The sequence below is a fragment of the Myotis brandtii genome, unplaced genomic scaffold, assembly GCF_000412655.1.
Source record: "Myotis brandtii unplaced genomic scaffold, ASM41265v1 scaffold374, whole genome shotgun sequence".
In the NCBI taxonomy this organism is placed as follows: Eukaryota; Metazoa; Chordata; class Mammalia; order Chiroptera; family Vespertilionidae; genus Myotis; species Myotis brandtii.
In genome coordinates, this window is record NW_005364372.1 from 5,405,329 (window position 1) to 5,421,196 (window position 15,868).

The window sequence follows — 15,868 nt, forward strand, 5'->3', positions numbered from 1 at the left end:
CCTGGAAGTCACACACACACACACTCCACTCTAAAATTCTATAGATCAACCATTTACCCTCTTTCTTGGTCTAAAACCCATCAAGACAATTACCAATAAAATACCATATATAGAATGCAAGACAAAAAATGACTAATTTTCAGTAACAGGAGAGAACTTACATATTTTTCCCATATAAATATGAATGACTTCCCTTTTAAAAAACAATTCTCACCATGGAGAAGATATTAAACACTGAAACATTTTAAGGAAGGATTTGGAGATGACCACAGTAAATATTAGCACTAGAAGTTCATTTCCATGGCTGGATAATACTCTAAAATGGCAATACTCTAAATCAAAGAGAACCCAATGTAAAAAGAAAAGTAAAAAAAAAAAAAACATTTCACTTAATTCACGTGTTCAATTCTTCCATTACTTTCTTTTAACTCAAGCACTCATACACGAAGAAAGGTTACCTTCCTTTAATTTTTTAATATAATATACAGAACCCACAATACTATTTCAATTTCAAATTATGGGAGGTCACATTGAAATATGCTTGGATTTGACAAGCTGCTGTTACAATACTGAAAAATTTCATGAAAAATTTATTTAACAATTTGTAGATAATCAAATATCTTTTTGCTACGTGGGCCAAAGCATTAACAGTAACTTGTTTAAAAATGCAGTTTTTGGACTTCAAATTACTATAAAAGAATATCAAGATTTTACGGATATACTTTCTGAATTTCTCAAACACATTCCATTTTGGAGGCTGAAGGCAAATGTTATACGTTAGAACATTCATGAGACCATTTCTCCTTCGCACTTACCTGTAAAAATCAAAAACTAAACCAAACTTTCCTAAAGACATAGCTATTTCTAGAATACATTAGTGTAATCATAAAAGACCACTAGAACTACATTATCACTTTTATGTTAATTTTCACCACAAAACATACTTTCTAAAAACACAAAAAGTTTGGGAATTTGATTTCCCGTTCTGACTTAACATAATAGAATCTCATACTTACTGGCTTTAATAAACTTGAACTCTTTTTTTCCAATAAGAACTATCTACACAGCACAGTGCTACATACAATGAATTATTCCAGTCAGATGTATATCTAGAATCACAATATGATTAACACAGTAGTGCCATACAAAGTGTTTCTGCAGATAAAAAAGCTAAGAAAGGCCACAGTGGACAGTGCCAGACACTGTGAATACAGTAGATTACAGGTACCACTGAGGTTCAGAGGAGACCACAAGTTTCTTTTTGTTTTTCAGCAATGGAAAAAGAAAAACATTCAGAGAGACATAAGAGTAAAAATATACAAATCCACTGTCAATAATGAAATTTTTCAGATACTGTTTCCTTAAAACAGGCAAATTAACGTAACTTAAAGTTAGCTGTGAACAAGATCAGAATGTGAAAATTCTTCCCGGTTTTCTCATCAAAGGAATGCACTAGGATTAGCACGAGGATCTTTCTGGTTCCTGTATCTGTAGGTCAGCCAAACACCCAGAATCTGGAATAGAAGAAAAAAAGGAGAAAGAGAAAGTAACAGTTGTGTATATTTATTCAAAAATCTCTAAAGCACCCTGACCGGTTTGGTTCAGTGGGTAGAGCGTCGGTCTGAGGACTGAAGGGTCCCAGGTTCGATTCCGGTCAAGGGCATGTACCTTGGTTACGCGCACATCCCCAGTAGGGAGTGTGCAGGAGGCAACTGATCAATGTTTCTCTCTCATCGATGTTTCTAACTCTCTCTATCCCTCTCCCTTCCTCTCTGTAAAAATCAATAAAATATATATATATGTTTTAAAAATCTCTAAAGCGCTTAGTATTATTTGTTCAAAATAGAAGATCTCCCCCCCCCCAAAAAAAAGAAATGTAGTCAGTAATCCAAAAGGGAGGCCCTAAGAAAGAGTAATATAAACACTGTGGTAGGATGACTATGGCCCTCCAAAGATGTCCAGATCATAATCCCCAGAACCTGCAAATGTCACCTTAGGTAGTAACATGGACTCTACAGAAGTGACTGAGCTAAAGATCTTGAGATTGGGAGATCATCTGGGTGGGCTCAGTGATATAATCACAAGGCCCATTATTAGAGAGAGACAGGAAGGATAAAATCAGAGATATAGAGAAAAGGTGATGTGATGACATCTTGAAGCAGCTGGATGCAGAGTCAGGGAGAGAAGATGCTACCCTGCTGGCTCTGAAGATGGAAAAAAGGGCCAGGAACTAAGGAGTGCAGGCCACCTGTAGAAGCTGGAAAAGGCAAGGGAACAGGATCTCCCCTAAAGCCTCCAGAAGAGTCTCCATTGTAAGCTTTGGCCCTCCAGAAGTGTAAGATAATAAATGTGTGCTGCTTTAAGCTACTACCTCTGTGTTTATCAGTTAGAGCAGCAATAAAAAGCGAGCACAAACGCTAACTTGTTTGAATAGCTAAAATATCAAACATTTGGATAATTCAGAAACAAACTGGGCTCAGCAACAATTAAACAATAACAAAAAACTACCTAATATGAAAATAGACCTAACGGCAGAACAACTGAACAACTGGTCGCTATGACGTGCGCTGACCACCAGGGGGCGTGCGCAGAACATGGCGGGCGTCAGTAGCAGGCGGCAGAGTGAGTAACATAGCAGGCGTTGGCCTCAGCGGGATGGTGAAGCAGGTGAGTGGGGGCGCCAGACCAAGGCGGGGCGCCAGTCACTGTCATGGGGCGAACCTTTGGTGGTTACTAAAAATTCTTTGCTCCCTTGTGCGGCGGTCCTGCCCGGCACTTGCACCTGCTGCCGGCGCCAGCCCTGCTTGCATCTGCTGCTGGCACCCGGCACCAGCGTGCCATCAGTGAGTGCGAGTGGTGGCTGTGGCCCTGATCCCCCCTGAGGGTTTTTCCACCTCCCCCTGCTCCTGAAGGACAATTGGGACAGCAGCTGCCGCTGGCTCCCACTGACAGCATCGGCCCCATTCGCTCTGCTCTGTCAGCGGGTGTGAGCAGGGCCAGCGCCGTCAGCACGTGGGAGTGGCGGCAGCAGGAGCAGGGCTGCTGGCAGACAGGGGACCGGGGGCCGTGGCAGGAGGGGCCAGTTTCCTACACAGATCATAACTGACAAATCTCAGAGAGAAGAGGGGGGATAGAAAGATATTAACCAAAGAACTTACATGCATATATGAATAACCAGGGACATAAACAATAGTGCCGTGAAGGTTGGGGGGGGGGGGGCAAGGGGGGGGGGGTCAATGGGGGGAAAAGGGGGGGGGCAGGGTGGAGGTAGTCAATGGGGGGAAAAGGGGAGATATCTGTAATACTTTCAACAATAAAGATAACTTTTTTTAAATATATTTTATTGATTTTTTTACAGAGAGGAAGGGAGAGGGATAGAGAGTTAGAAACATCGATCAGCTGCCTCCTGCACACCTCCCACTGGGGATGTGCCTGCAAAACCAAGGTATGCCCTTGGCCGGAATCAAACCTGGGACCATTCAGTCCGCAGGCCGACGCTCTATCCACTGAGCAAACCGGTTAGGGCAAGATAACTTTTTTTAATATGTTATAATTCCTACCTCTCCAAGGGCAATGGGGGTGGTGAGGGGAAGGGAAGGTTATAATTTTAGAAAATAAGTTGTTATTGTGCCATGTCCCACACCAGGTTCACTAAAGACTTAACCAATACAACTTTACTTTTTAAATTAAGAAATGTGTTAGTTCTGTCTCTGTTACCAAGTAATACAAATTTTTTTGAAAAAAAATACAAAATTTTAATTCAAATATAATTTGAATTTCAAATTATATTTCCCACTTTTGATCTGTGCCAACTTTTAATCTACATTTTGTTTATCTGATTTCATAACTACTCATTAGTTCCTTAAACTACTTCTGGAGAATTATGTAAGTCCCAAATTTTCTCCATTTACCATAATGATAATTGCTGAGCTGCTGTATAATCACGACTGGCCATGTGTATAGTACAACACATGGGGGCTTATGGAACTATGCTTCATGAATTGAATTAAAAAAAATAAGCCTAATTTAAGGAAGTGGAATGTCTGGCGTGAAGTCTGCATGACCAGGGGAAAGGGAATTTCCTTAAACACTGAGAGTACTTTGTGACAGGCCCTGTTCTACAAATTCATACCCTCCTCCCCACACCCCTACAAAGGTAGGCACTCTCATTCTCCTCATTTCACCAGTGCGGGAACTGAGGCACAGAGAGGTTAAATAGTGGGTAAGAGTCACACAGGTCCTAAGTGGCAGAACCGGGTTCCAATCTGGAGTCCATGCTCTTAATCGAGTTCGTGGTTTTATGTGAGAATCTGATGTGTTAACTGGCTGTTCTCCCGGTGACATTTCACCTATATTTCAGCTATGCTGGTTACTACAATACTGACAACACTAACACCCCCTGTTGTCAAACAGTTACTTCTCTGGCACCTCCCAACCTGCCCCAGCATCATTTCCCTGACCCTGCCTCGGAAACACTGGCACCCGGGGACCTTCTGGTTAGAATTTTGAGATTGTTAAATATTCTTATTATCGTCCCTGGATATATGCCGATTGTGTAAGCTATGGTCCTTTGGGAAAACAAAGCCGTTGAGTAAAAATACTCATAATCTGGAGCCATATTATACCAGAATTGAATCCCTCCAGTTCGGCTTTAAGTGAGGAAACAGGCCAATCCCTTCCTTTGCCCCAGTGCTGAACCAGTAGCTCCTCCCACAATCCCCAGGGCGAGAGCCTGGAAGGTAGGCTACACCCAAAATGCAACAAGATCTAAGTTAGAATCAATAGGGTTTTGAGCTTACAAACATGCTCTGACTTCCCCTGATGGTGAACTTGGTTAACTCTGGAACCTACACCCAGTAACTGTGAGTTGCCAAAGTGTCGTTAATAAAATAGAAATGTAGAGTATGCAGGAATAAGCCTATACTCATTCTACTAAGTATAAATATAGAAAGGCAGAAAGGAAATATGACAAAATAGAAATATTCACTATTTCTGAGTAGGTCATTTTAGTTAGTAGATATATTTAATCTTTCATCTTCATAATTTTCTGTATTTTCTAAAGCTTCTAACAAAGAACATGTACTAGTTGTCATAATTTTTTTTTCAGATTCTAAATCAATGCTACTTTGGTAGTTTAAATTTATTTTCAGGTATTAATAGTTCGAATCAAATCATTGTTTCACCTATGATAGGACATCATCAGTCAGTTAGCCTCATCCCTTGAAACTCTGAGAATCTGTGATTCTGTGAAATACTGAATAAAATTCTAAAAAGTTTAAACTGACAGAGCCTATAAAATATTCATTATCCAGAAAATATCAGGTTATATAAATTATTATTAAAATTTCTAGCTGGGTTTCAAAAGGACATGGTATATAAAATATAGAACAGGATTCCCTGAAAGAACACTTTAGAAATCTAAGACTCATGAGTTTATATTCTTAACAAATTCTTAAAAATTTTAATTTTTTAAAAACAGTAGGAGAGGAGATGCATAGGCAGAGCACAGAGGATTTTTAGGGCAGTGGAAATACTCTGTAAGATACTACAATGATGGATATGTGTCATACATTTGTTCAAACCCACAGAAGGTATATCCAGAGTGAACCCTAATATAAACTATGGACTTTGGGCGATTATGACGTGTCATTGTAGGTTCATTCGCTGTAACAAATGTATCAGGAATGGTGAGTCATAGTGATAATGGAGGAGGCTATGCATATATAGGGCAAGGGGTATGTGGGAAACCTCTGTACCTTTCACTCAATTTTGCTATGACCTCAAAACTGTTCTTTAAAAAAACTAGCCCAGTTTAAAGAAAATAGGCATAACTGAAGGTCGTGTGATCTGATGAGAAGAAACGGAGCTGCTCAAAAGAAAAAAATTCTCAAAATAATTTCTAGATATAAAGAAAGAAACCATGCGGCAGAAATCTGATAACTTGAATCTAGTTAGTGACGTACGCGGAGAGTGCTCATTCCAGTTTTTCTCCATCTGCATTAAGTTCTCATGACTAAAGTTTGTGTTTTCTTGTTTGTTTTTATTTTTTTTTTAATATGTTTTTATTGATTTTAAACAGAAGGGAAAGGAGGAGAGAGAAACATGGATTGGCTGCCTCCTACTGGGGATCAAGCTCACAACCCGGGCATGTGCCCTGACCAGGAATCAAACCAGGGACCTTTTGGGTACATGGGACTATGCTCAACCAACTGAGCCACACGGGCCAGGTTAAGTGACATGTTAAGGTGAAATGCAAAATACAACAAGAAACCGTATGACAAAGGAGGGAAGGCACCGAGTTATTTGCACGTACCTCTGTGAAACTGAAGAACAGGCCAATGCCCCCGACAAAACTCAAAACCTCTCCCGCATATTTTCCTATTATCGGAGCACACGGTGAGCAGGGGTGGCCGCTTGTCTTACAGCTCTGAATCAAGTAAAGAGAAGAACTTTTGTTTCAAAGTACATTTACACAGAGCAGATAAAAACTGCACCCACAAAAACAAGTGAACGCCTGGAGAATTCTATCCCATTTGGGGCCTGGTTCTTCAGTAGCATCCAACATTCGAAGACGGCTCTTAAGATTCCCCCTCCCAGTGCCCACGCCCTGAAGGATCACCCTCTTGAGTGTGGATGGGATGTTTGAATACTATGGATAGTCAGGTTCATGTTTAAGTTGCATTACATCAGTAACTGTCTTCACAGAACAGAGAGATCGTCATGCCAACGTTGATGCCACCACATCATGAGATGGCTGCATAGTCAGACCTGAGAGTCGCCTCTGGAAGTGGAGACACCCAGCAAGAAAACAAGACTTCAGTCCTTCGATCACCAGGAGCTGAATTCTGCCAACAACTCCTGAGCTTGGCAGAGGACCCCCAGCCTCAGATGAGACTGCAGCCCCAGCCAACACCTGGAATTTCATCCTGTGAGATACTGAGCAGAGGACCCAGTGAAGTCATACCCAGATTCCTGACCGATGGAAGCTTAGATAATAAATGGGTGTTGTTTTAAGCCACTAAATTTGTGACAACATAGTACACAGCAATAAAAAAACAAAAAAAAACAAATAATTCCACAAAAGAAACCTCATTGAGGACATATCAAGCTCAGGGCTCAGAGGGGTGGTAATAGGAGTTTCCCCCAAATATAAACACATGTGAATGTTCTAAGAGAGCCAAGCTCCAAGTCCATCCTCATACAGGATCAGGTTGGCACTGGGGCTGGCCTGGACAAAAGGGTGGCTCTCATTGGTCCATCACTAGCTCAGCTCCCAAAAAGAAAAAGCAAGAAGTTGTGATGGGGAAGAAGGGAGGGAAAAAAAGACAGTTCCATGTACCTTCCACCCTGAGGATGTTTAGTACTCCCTCTGTCCCATAATAATAGTAGCAAGTGAATATTTAAACGGGAATTATTGGCAAATGCAGCTGTAAGTTATGTTGTTGCACAGAATTGCGAAGCCTTCAATCAAAATCAATGTTTCATGACATCTGTCATTTCTTTTGACACATCTTTCAATTTTTAGGTTAATCTAATTATTACGAATTATAATTATTTTTCTAATTTCATCTGCTGATCGAAATCAATTGTTTTATTTCAGTTGAATATCAACCCATTGTAAAAGTAAGATGAAAAAAAGAAAGTGTTCAAGCAAAGATCGAGTTGCGATTGTCCAGTTCTTGATGGATCAAAAGAAAAAGGAAAAGTTGCAGAAAGGTGCAATTTCGTTAGCTGCAAAACAATTTAAGTGCAACAGAATGACCATATCAAGAATATGGAAACGTGCTTCTGAAAATAAAGGTCAAGGAGAATCTTATGCTAATGTCGATTCTTTGAAAAAACAAAACTATGGACGTAAATGCAAAGATTATGGAGAAAAACTTGAAAAACTTAGACATATTCCTCTTAGCAGAAGAGGCACCATATTAGCCTTTGATAATATTTCTCCCGAAATACTGGATAATACGTTTCTGTCACTTCAACAAGTTATGCTGGAAGCAATGAAGAACGATGACTCCAATAATTTTAAACTCACACATATAGGGAAAGCAAAGCTTTGCAGCCAAGGGATCCTACCTACAAGTTTAAAATGCAGTAACGAAATTACTGAAAAATCCAGAAACAATCTGAACACTCAAAATAAAAATTAGGAGTACTATTTTTAATTTATTGTTTAATTTAATCTAGTTTTTTGATAATAAATGTTGCGTTCTATATTTATTTTCTTTTGCTACTATTATTATGGGACAGAGGGAGTAATTAAAAAGTCCAATTTAGCATAGACCACCTACCACCCTGATATTTTTCCAAACAAAGATATTTAGACGCCTCCTCTGACCTCTAAGGCTGATCTGCTGTTATTTCCCTTTCACACTCTGTTCTAGGAGGAGGTGAATAAGAAGGAATTAGGGGCAAAGACCTAAAAGCATCTGTGTTTAGCAGGACCCTGGAGTATTCAGTAATCTCAGAAGTAGATATTTGAGGACAAATGATACATGGCATATAATTTAGGCACATGCAAAGCATTTTTAAAATACAATTCAGCATGAGAAAGTCCATTTCTCCTATGTTCATCATTATTCATATGTATGTAGTATTGTCTCCAAAAAATGTCTTATACTTTGTACTTACAGCCAGACAGGTATCATTTGCGTTAAAACTTCGGAACCCACAGCAATTCAAATTTCTCTGGATGTCATCACGAGCACTTGCTGTATTGTTCCAACCAACTTCCAGAAGCTGACCCTAGAACAGCCATTGAACATACACATTAAAATGTGTCATCCCTGAAAAAAATGTATAAATCTACAGCCTGCAATTTTTAATACTGCATGTACCTAAAACAGGGGTGGGGAATGTCCCACCTGTAGGCTGTATAAGGCCCATGAAATCATTGGGTCTGGCCCTGCCAAGGCATTAGGGGTGAGTTAATTAAATGTTTGACCAAATAGAGCAGGCTAATTTTTAAGTTGATAATTTTGGATGGCCCACGAATATCCAAATGGGCTATAAATATCCAAATGGCCCTGGGCAGAAAAAGGTTCCCCACCCTTGACTTAAAATAAATATTCTTTTGAAGATCCTCAATATTTTTCAAAGGGTTATACTTCAATCTGCAACAAAAATTAAGGCACTGTTTCTATCCCAAGAATAAAAACTCTTAAATTTTGCATGCAATTTAAAAGAACCAGTTGGTTGAAAGGCATAATCCTCAGAGTATAACAAGAAAAATTTTCCATTGCCCCAAGACTGAGACCATATGCTTCTACAAATTACTCTGAAAAGATTAATTGTAGAATGGAACCATAAACATTCTGGAGTAAATGTTTCATTGCATAATGGTGAGGAAAGAATGGGTGAACATCTGTTAGCATTATTGCTTTTTTACCCAGTGGGGCAAAATCCTTTTAAAAGATGCAAAAATACAGCAACAGTTCTAGGGTTCCAATCAGCCCCACTAATGTAGTCATTTTCAACTGGCATGTTGCAAGAATTTTCAAAACATGCAATACCTGACTATTTAGTCAGCGACAATGACCTCTTTTCCCTTAAATTGTCAAATAAAAAAATAACAACAGTCAACACAACAATATCCATCTGGTGTGAGTGAATCAAAACTATACCTTTTTTTTTTTGTCTGATAGGCAAAAATTATATTTTTTAGGGTGCCGCAGAATTTTAGTAATTAGTTTATATGTGCCCTGAGATGAAAAAAGGTGAAAATCAACGGACTGATGCAATCAGGAACAAAATATTTTAGCTATATCAAGTGCAATGGCATTTTGTGTAAGAAGAGATTATTTTTCAATTATCCCTTCCCCTTTTTTCCTACACATACTATGTGGCATAATAAAGTAAATGGGAAAAGTCTTTGCTTACCTGTTGCTCTTCGTTCAGGGCTAAACAAGCACACGATACAGAAAACTGAACAATAAATACAAGTAAGAGAATGATCATGTACTGAGAATTAAAGTTAAGGTTATTTCTCAACACTGTTAAAACAACATGAAACAAAGGTACTGACAACTTTAGAATGTACCAGAAGGAATTTAGCCAGAAAGCAGAACAAATGGCAATTAGAGAAAATTTAAATAGAATACACATAATTATTATTATTTTGATAATACACTGTAGTTGCAAGTTCATATAGAAAAATATTGACAGCAATGATAATTATTTAACTAAAAGCCGACCTATAAGAATTTCATTGATGCCCTGGCCGGTTTGGCTCAGTGGATAGAGCGTCGGCCTGCGGATTCAAGGGTCCCAGGTTCGATTCCGGTCAAGGGCATGTACCTTGGTTGCGGGCACATCCCCAGTGGGGAGTGTGCAGGAGGCGGCTGATCGATGTTTCTCTCTCATCGATGTTTCTAACTCTCTATCCCTCTCCCTTCCTCTCTGTAAAAAATCAATAAAATATATATTTTTTAAAAGAATTTCATTGAGATTAAAATTCTTACATATATAAAACAGGAATAGGTAAACATATACAGTATATCACTGTAAAATTCTCAACCAAATATTCATATGTTGGAAAAAGCTAAGAAGTTACTGAATTAGTTCTGTATAACTGAACCTGCAATACATAAACAGAACTATAATGAACTTGCAAAATATATTCTTCATGATATGCAAAGCAGATACTGGAAGTATGCAAATATACAATAATTTCACCTTAAGAAATGCTCCTAATGTTGGTTGAACAAATGCATATAGGGCTTGCTAGGAGTTTCTGACAATTTCCTAATGATAATTTAAATAGTCATAGTGATTAAAGAATAATCGATAAAAGTAAGAACAAACCCAACTGGGGTAAAAATCCTCTTTTAAGAAAGGATACAAAAAAGAGCAACACCTGATGGTGTTTCACAGCTCCGATCAGCCCCACTAAGGCAATCAGGAACAAGAAGATGCCCACTGCAATGACCACGCCGACCACCCGGAGACTGGAAATCAGCCCGAAGCCAATGCCCCATGCAGCAATTCCAATGAGCAGCAGACTAACCAGCTGCAAAAGCAAACAAAAAGGGAGAAGAGAGAGAGGGAATAGCATCAATTTGATATAATAATATCAAGAACATTTTTCAGGCACCCACTTAGTATCTTATCAATGATTAATACTCAATACTAGAATGCACACAAGATCTCAGTTGATAGTATTGTTTTAGCAAATTATATCAACCCTCAGTCATGCTTTAAGAAAAAACTAACAACCTACAAAATTATTATGGAGCCTCCTCTGGTTTATACTAAGTCTAACTAATTTCTACTTAAGTTTTTGAAATAATAGCACATATAAAGCTTCTAGACTCCAATACATTTCATTCTAACATACTGATTGCTTCACATGGAAATCACGTATCTTGCACCCTTCCCAGTCATGCCTTCCTACTCCCCAACAAACTAAATTAATCTCACTCTTCTCTGGGCAACTTGAGAATAAGCCTCCCCCTCATCTTTCCATCTCTTCATTTATCTCCCCAGAACCTACCACAGAACCTGGTCATTGGTGACAATCAAAAGTTTCTCAGACTTGTTGCTGAAATAAAGTGCTTTAGGTGCCATTATCTATTCTATTAGAATTCATATACACTTGATCCTTGAACAACACACAGGTTTGAACTGTGTGGGTCCACTTACACGCAGACTCTTCTCAATAAATACCTACACAGTACTGTAAATGCATTTTCTTCCTTACTATTTTCTTGTTAACATTTTCTTTTCTCTAGCTTACTTTGTTGTAAGACTACAGTACATAATACATATAACATATAAAATATGTGTTAATCAATTGTTTATATTATCAGTAAGGCTTCTGGTCAACAGTAGGCTGTTAGTGGTTTAGTTCTAGGGGAGTCAAAACTTATACATATATTTTTAACTGTTTGGGAGTCAGTGCCCCAACCCCTGCATTATTCAAGGGCCCACTGTATGGAGAGAAACCGTTAGAACTTTCCAGATGAAAGGAATATAAGAGATTTTATGTATTCAAAGTAAAAATGGCATTCTGAGTATAAATTATTTTTATATTCCAATAATTTTATTTATACAGGAGTAGGCAGAAGTAAATTTACAGTTGCATTGTGACATTCTTCTGAGCTAATAAAGCTACTGTAGTCTTCTTAACCTGCATGTCTTTTTCCATATGAATAACTGTAAACCTACTTTTGTCCACTTTTGTGCATTATAAAACTAAACCAAGTGAAGAGAGAGAACACATGCCTCAAAAATCGGTCATTACCTAAAAAACACAGTTACAATCATTTATTTAAAATAACATGTAAATCAATAGCGTGCATATGAAGATTATAATTAGCTGATGGAAGATATAGCTTAGAGATCTGTGGGAAAGATGGGGGTGAGAGAACAAGAATGAGATAGGATCTTCAATTCAGTGGAGAGTCCACCATTTCCTGGAACAAGTTGATAGTATAAAACCCAGTTGGGAGAAATCAAAATGAATAAAATGTAATATTTTTAGCACCATTTCAAGGCCTAATAAAAACTTTCAAAATAAAAAAATAAATCACCACTCATTCCAATGAGTCTTTTTATACTCAAATGTATAATTTTTGATACATATGATCATAGTTTACTAGACACAAATTTCAAATGACTTGGCATATAAAACTTTGCACACATGTAGAGATACAAGTCAAACTCCTAAATGTTGACAAACAGTACATATACTTGTATTTTTATCCATTTATTATAAAGAAGCAAAACTTGAGAAGGAAAGTAACTATCAGAAGCATGACAAACACGGCTATGGGAGTACACAGACTTCTCTTCCAGTGCAGTCAGTTCACACGGAAAGCTTTTCTTTTTAGAAGGAGAGGGGGAGGAAAATATTCTCACAAATTTTGCTACCCAGACATGTGCAAGTCCCTCTCATTTTCTCAACGGCTTCCTATCAGCAGGTCCATTGGCTTCTGTCTCATTTTTATCATTTCACTCACAATCTTCTCAGCACTTCAAACCACCTTGGGTTGAGAAAAAGTCCTCTCTGCCCCATCACAAGTGAGCTTATTTCTGACTCTGTGGCATCCAAATATAGCACGTTTCCTTTCACGAGGTGAAAAAGGCAGAACGGGAAGAAGGTGTGAAGCAAGAAGGGCGAGAGGATGCAGGGACAGGCCTCACCTCAGTGAGGAGAGAGGGCTATGCTTAGCATCGTTACTGCATCATCGAACCAAACACTGAAGATGGTCCACACATCAAAGTGCCTTGCTGTATCAGTCAGGGTCTCCAGAGAACCAGAACTAATAGGATATATATTTAGAGAGAGAGATTTACTTTAAGGACTTGGTTCATGCAATTGTGGGACTTGTAAGTCTGAAGTTTATAGGGCAGGGTGGCAGGTTGGAAATGCAGGTAGGATCTCTATGAGACAGTCTTTAGACAGGATTCCTTCTTCCTTAGGAAACCTGAGTCTTTGTTCTTAATGCTTTCTTTTTTTTAATATTGTGAATGAGGCCCACAATATAAAGTATAATTTGCTTTACTTAAAATCAATTGAATGTAAATGTTAATCACATCTAAAAAATAGCATCTAGCAACATTTAGACTAGCGCTTACACAAACACCTGAGCATCACAACCTAGCCAAGTTGACATAAAATTAACCAGCACACGTGCCAACTTCAAGGCCTGGATATGATCTCTGGGTCTTAATTCAATTAAATTCAGGGGCAGGACTATCACTCTATCTTTCTTTGAGTCTTAGAGACAAAAAGTTGTGAAGCATGAATAATATGATACCTAAAAGTCTTCCAACCCCATAGTTTTAAAGAATCCTTTGGGACTCATACCAAATCCTTACTATATTAATGAAGTTCTGACCACGAGTTAAATATTCATCAACCAATGGTTGATGTCCACTGCTCCCTAAAGCCAAAGACAAGACATCCCGACTAGAACAAAGGTTGGAAACTTTCTCTGTAAAGGGCCAGATATTTCCATCTGGCTTTGTGGATCACTATTCAGCTGTAACAGGAAAGTAGCAATAGAAAATACCCACATAAATGAGCAGGGCAGGGTTCCAAGAACACTTCACTTAAAGACGTGAAATGTAAATTCGTGTAATTTTCATGTGTAATGAAAATATTCTTCCTTTGATTTTTTTCAACCATTTAAAAATGTAAAACCATTCTCAGCTGGCAGGCTATTCCATCATAGGCAATGGAATGGATGTGGCCTGTGGGCTGTAATTTGTGGACTCTCGTTCTAGAAATCAGTGCAGGAGAAAATGAAAACTTACAAGTCCCTACAAATAATAGCGATGTCAGAGATTTTCTAAAGATGGGTCAGAGTTTAGAGAATAATCCAAAACATTCAGATAACTAGAACAGGCCAAAGACACAGTAAAGGAGCAGGTAGCAGGCTGAAAAATGTCCATCCACACTGTGAATATCACCTTACATCGCAACAGAATAAAGAGTATCTTATATGGCAAAAGATGTGACTAAATTAGGATCTTATCCTGGATTATCAGGTGGGCCCCAATGTCATCACAGAATCCTTCCTGCTACAGATACTTTAAGAGATGGAGAAAGGCTGTAACATTTAATTTAAACATATAGCTGAGCACAGAGAAACCGTGAGAAATTCCCACAGGCCAGAAAGGGAGAACTGAAAGTCAGAACTAGAAGCAAACAACTGGGGTTGTGGGGGACCCAGGAGAGGGTGGGAAGGACTTCCAGTCCCTTAAAGGGAAAGGATTTGAGTTTTAAACCAGGCAGAACTAGGAAGTGGAACTACGACCCTCACACAGGAAGGACCTCCAGAAAGCTGTATTTCCAGTGTAAGGGGTTATAGAAAAACCACACCCCTACACCCAGGAAGACAGTAAAGATTTTTCAGTCTCTGCAAAAAGCCTTCTGCAAGAAAGAGAAACATCAAGCCTACCATGCCCATGTCTCAAGTCTAAATGTACACTGCCCAGGCATGCAACAACCTTCAAGCCAAGCAATTTAGATAAAAGCTGATTGCAGGCTGTCATGAAATTAGGAGAGAAAAACTCACAGAAACAAATCCAAAATGACTCAGGAGGGGCACTTCTGAATCCCAGTCCTGATACCATTCCCAAAGGAAAAAAAAAAAAAAACTTTGTTGTCAATCAAAAAATCACAAAACAAAAGAAAAAAATCTAATGGAGATGCAAAAATAGAATTAGCATTCCCAAGAACTTGAGGTAATAGAACCAAATAAATAGGAGTAAAATTAAACTCACTAAAAAGATAAAAGGAATAAAAACAACATGGAGGAAAAAGCAAAACTATATTTAAAAATGCAGGTCTGAAAAAGAGCCAAACAGAGCAAATCCAATAAAAACAGAAAGAAGAGAAACATGTAATAGGAAGGATAAATAAAGCTTCATTAAAAAAAGAAAAAACTGATAAGCTTTCAGCAAAATCATTTTTTAAGAAAAAGAGGATTTCCGCAGCCTTATTTGTAATAGTAAAAAACTGAAAACCTCAACACCATGACAAGGGAATTCACAAACTGGTGTGATCACACAGTAGAATACAAATGACTTTGATCCATTTCTATTAAGTTGATAAATTTCAAACATAAAAGTTCTGAAAAAAATTGTATAAATATTGATAAAGCATGTATATATGTATAAGTTTTCAAACACAAACAATATCATATATATTTTTTGTAGTTGATTAATAGATCAAGTTATCATAAACATATAAATATGTGTGGAAATGACAGATGTTGGTTTCAGGATGGTAACTTCTTTGAGAGGAGAAAAATGGGAAATGGGATGGAGAGCGCATATTATTTTCCGTGCATATGAAATATTTCCTGATTAAAACTAGCTTCAAAAATTTAACAGAACCAATTTTAAATTCTTCTGCTGC

At 38.2% G+C, this 15,868-nt stretch overlaps 1 protein-coding gene across 1 annotated transcript in view; it reads right to left on the minus strand.

Moving 5' to 3' along the window:
* Positions 1-449: 449 nt before the first annotated feature.
* The window catches only part of TSPAN13 (tetraspanin 13), a 29,250-nt gene continuing 13,831 nt past the window's right edge, over positions 450-15,868 (minus strand). The window contains exons 2-6 of the mRNA XM_005872315.2: positions 10,841-11,008; positions 9,880-9,960; positions 8,632-8,745; positions 6,314-6,427; positions 450-1,514 (exon numbers count right to left, since the gene is read on the minus strand). Coding sequence (XP_005872377.1) covers positions 1,440-1,514; positions 6,314-6,427; positions 8,632-8,745; positions 9,880-9,960; positions 10,841-11,008 — 552 coding nt within the window. The 3' untranslated portion in view covers positions 450-1,439. The remainder of the gene's footprint in view (positions 1,515-6,313; positions 6,428-8,631; positions 8,746-9,879; positions 9,961-10,840; positions 11,009-15,868) is intronic.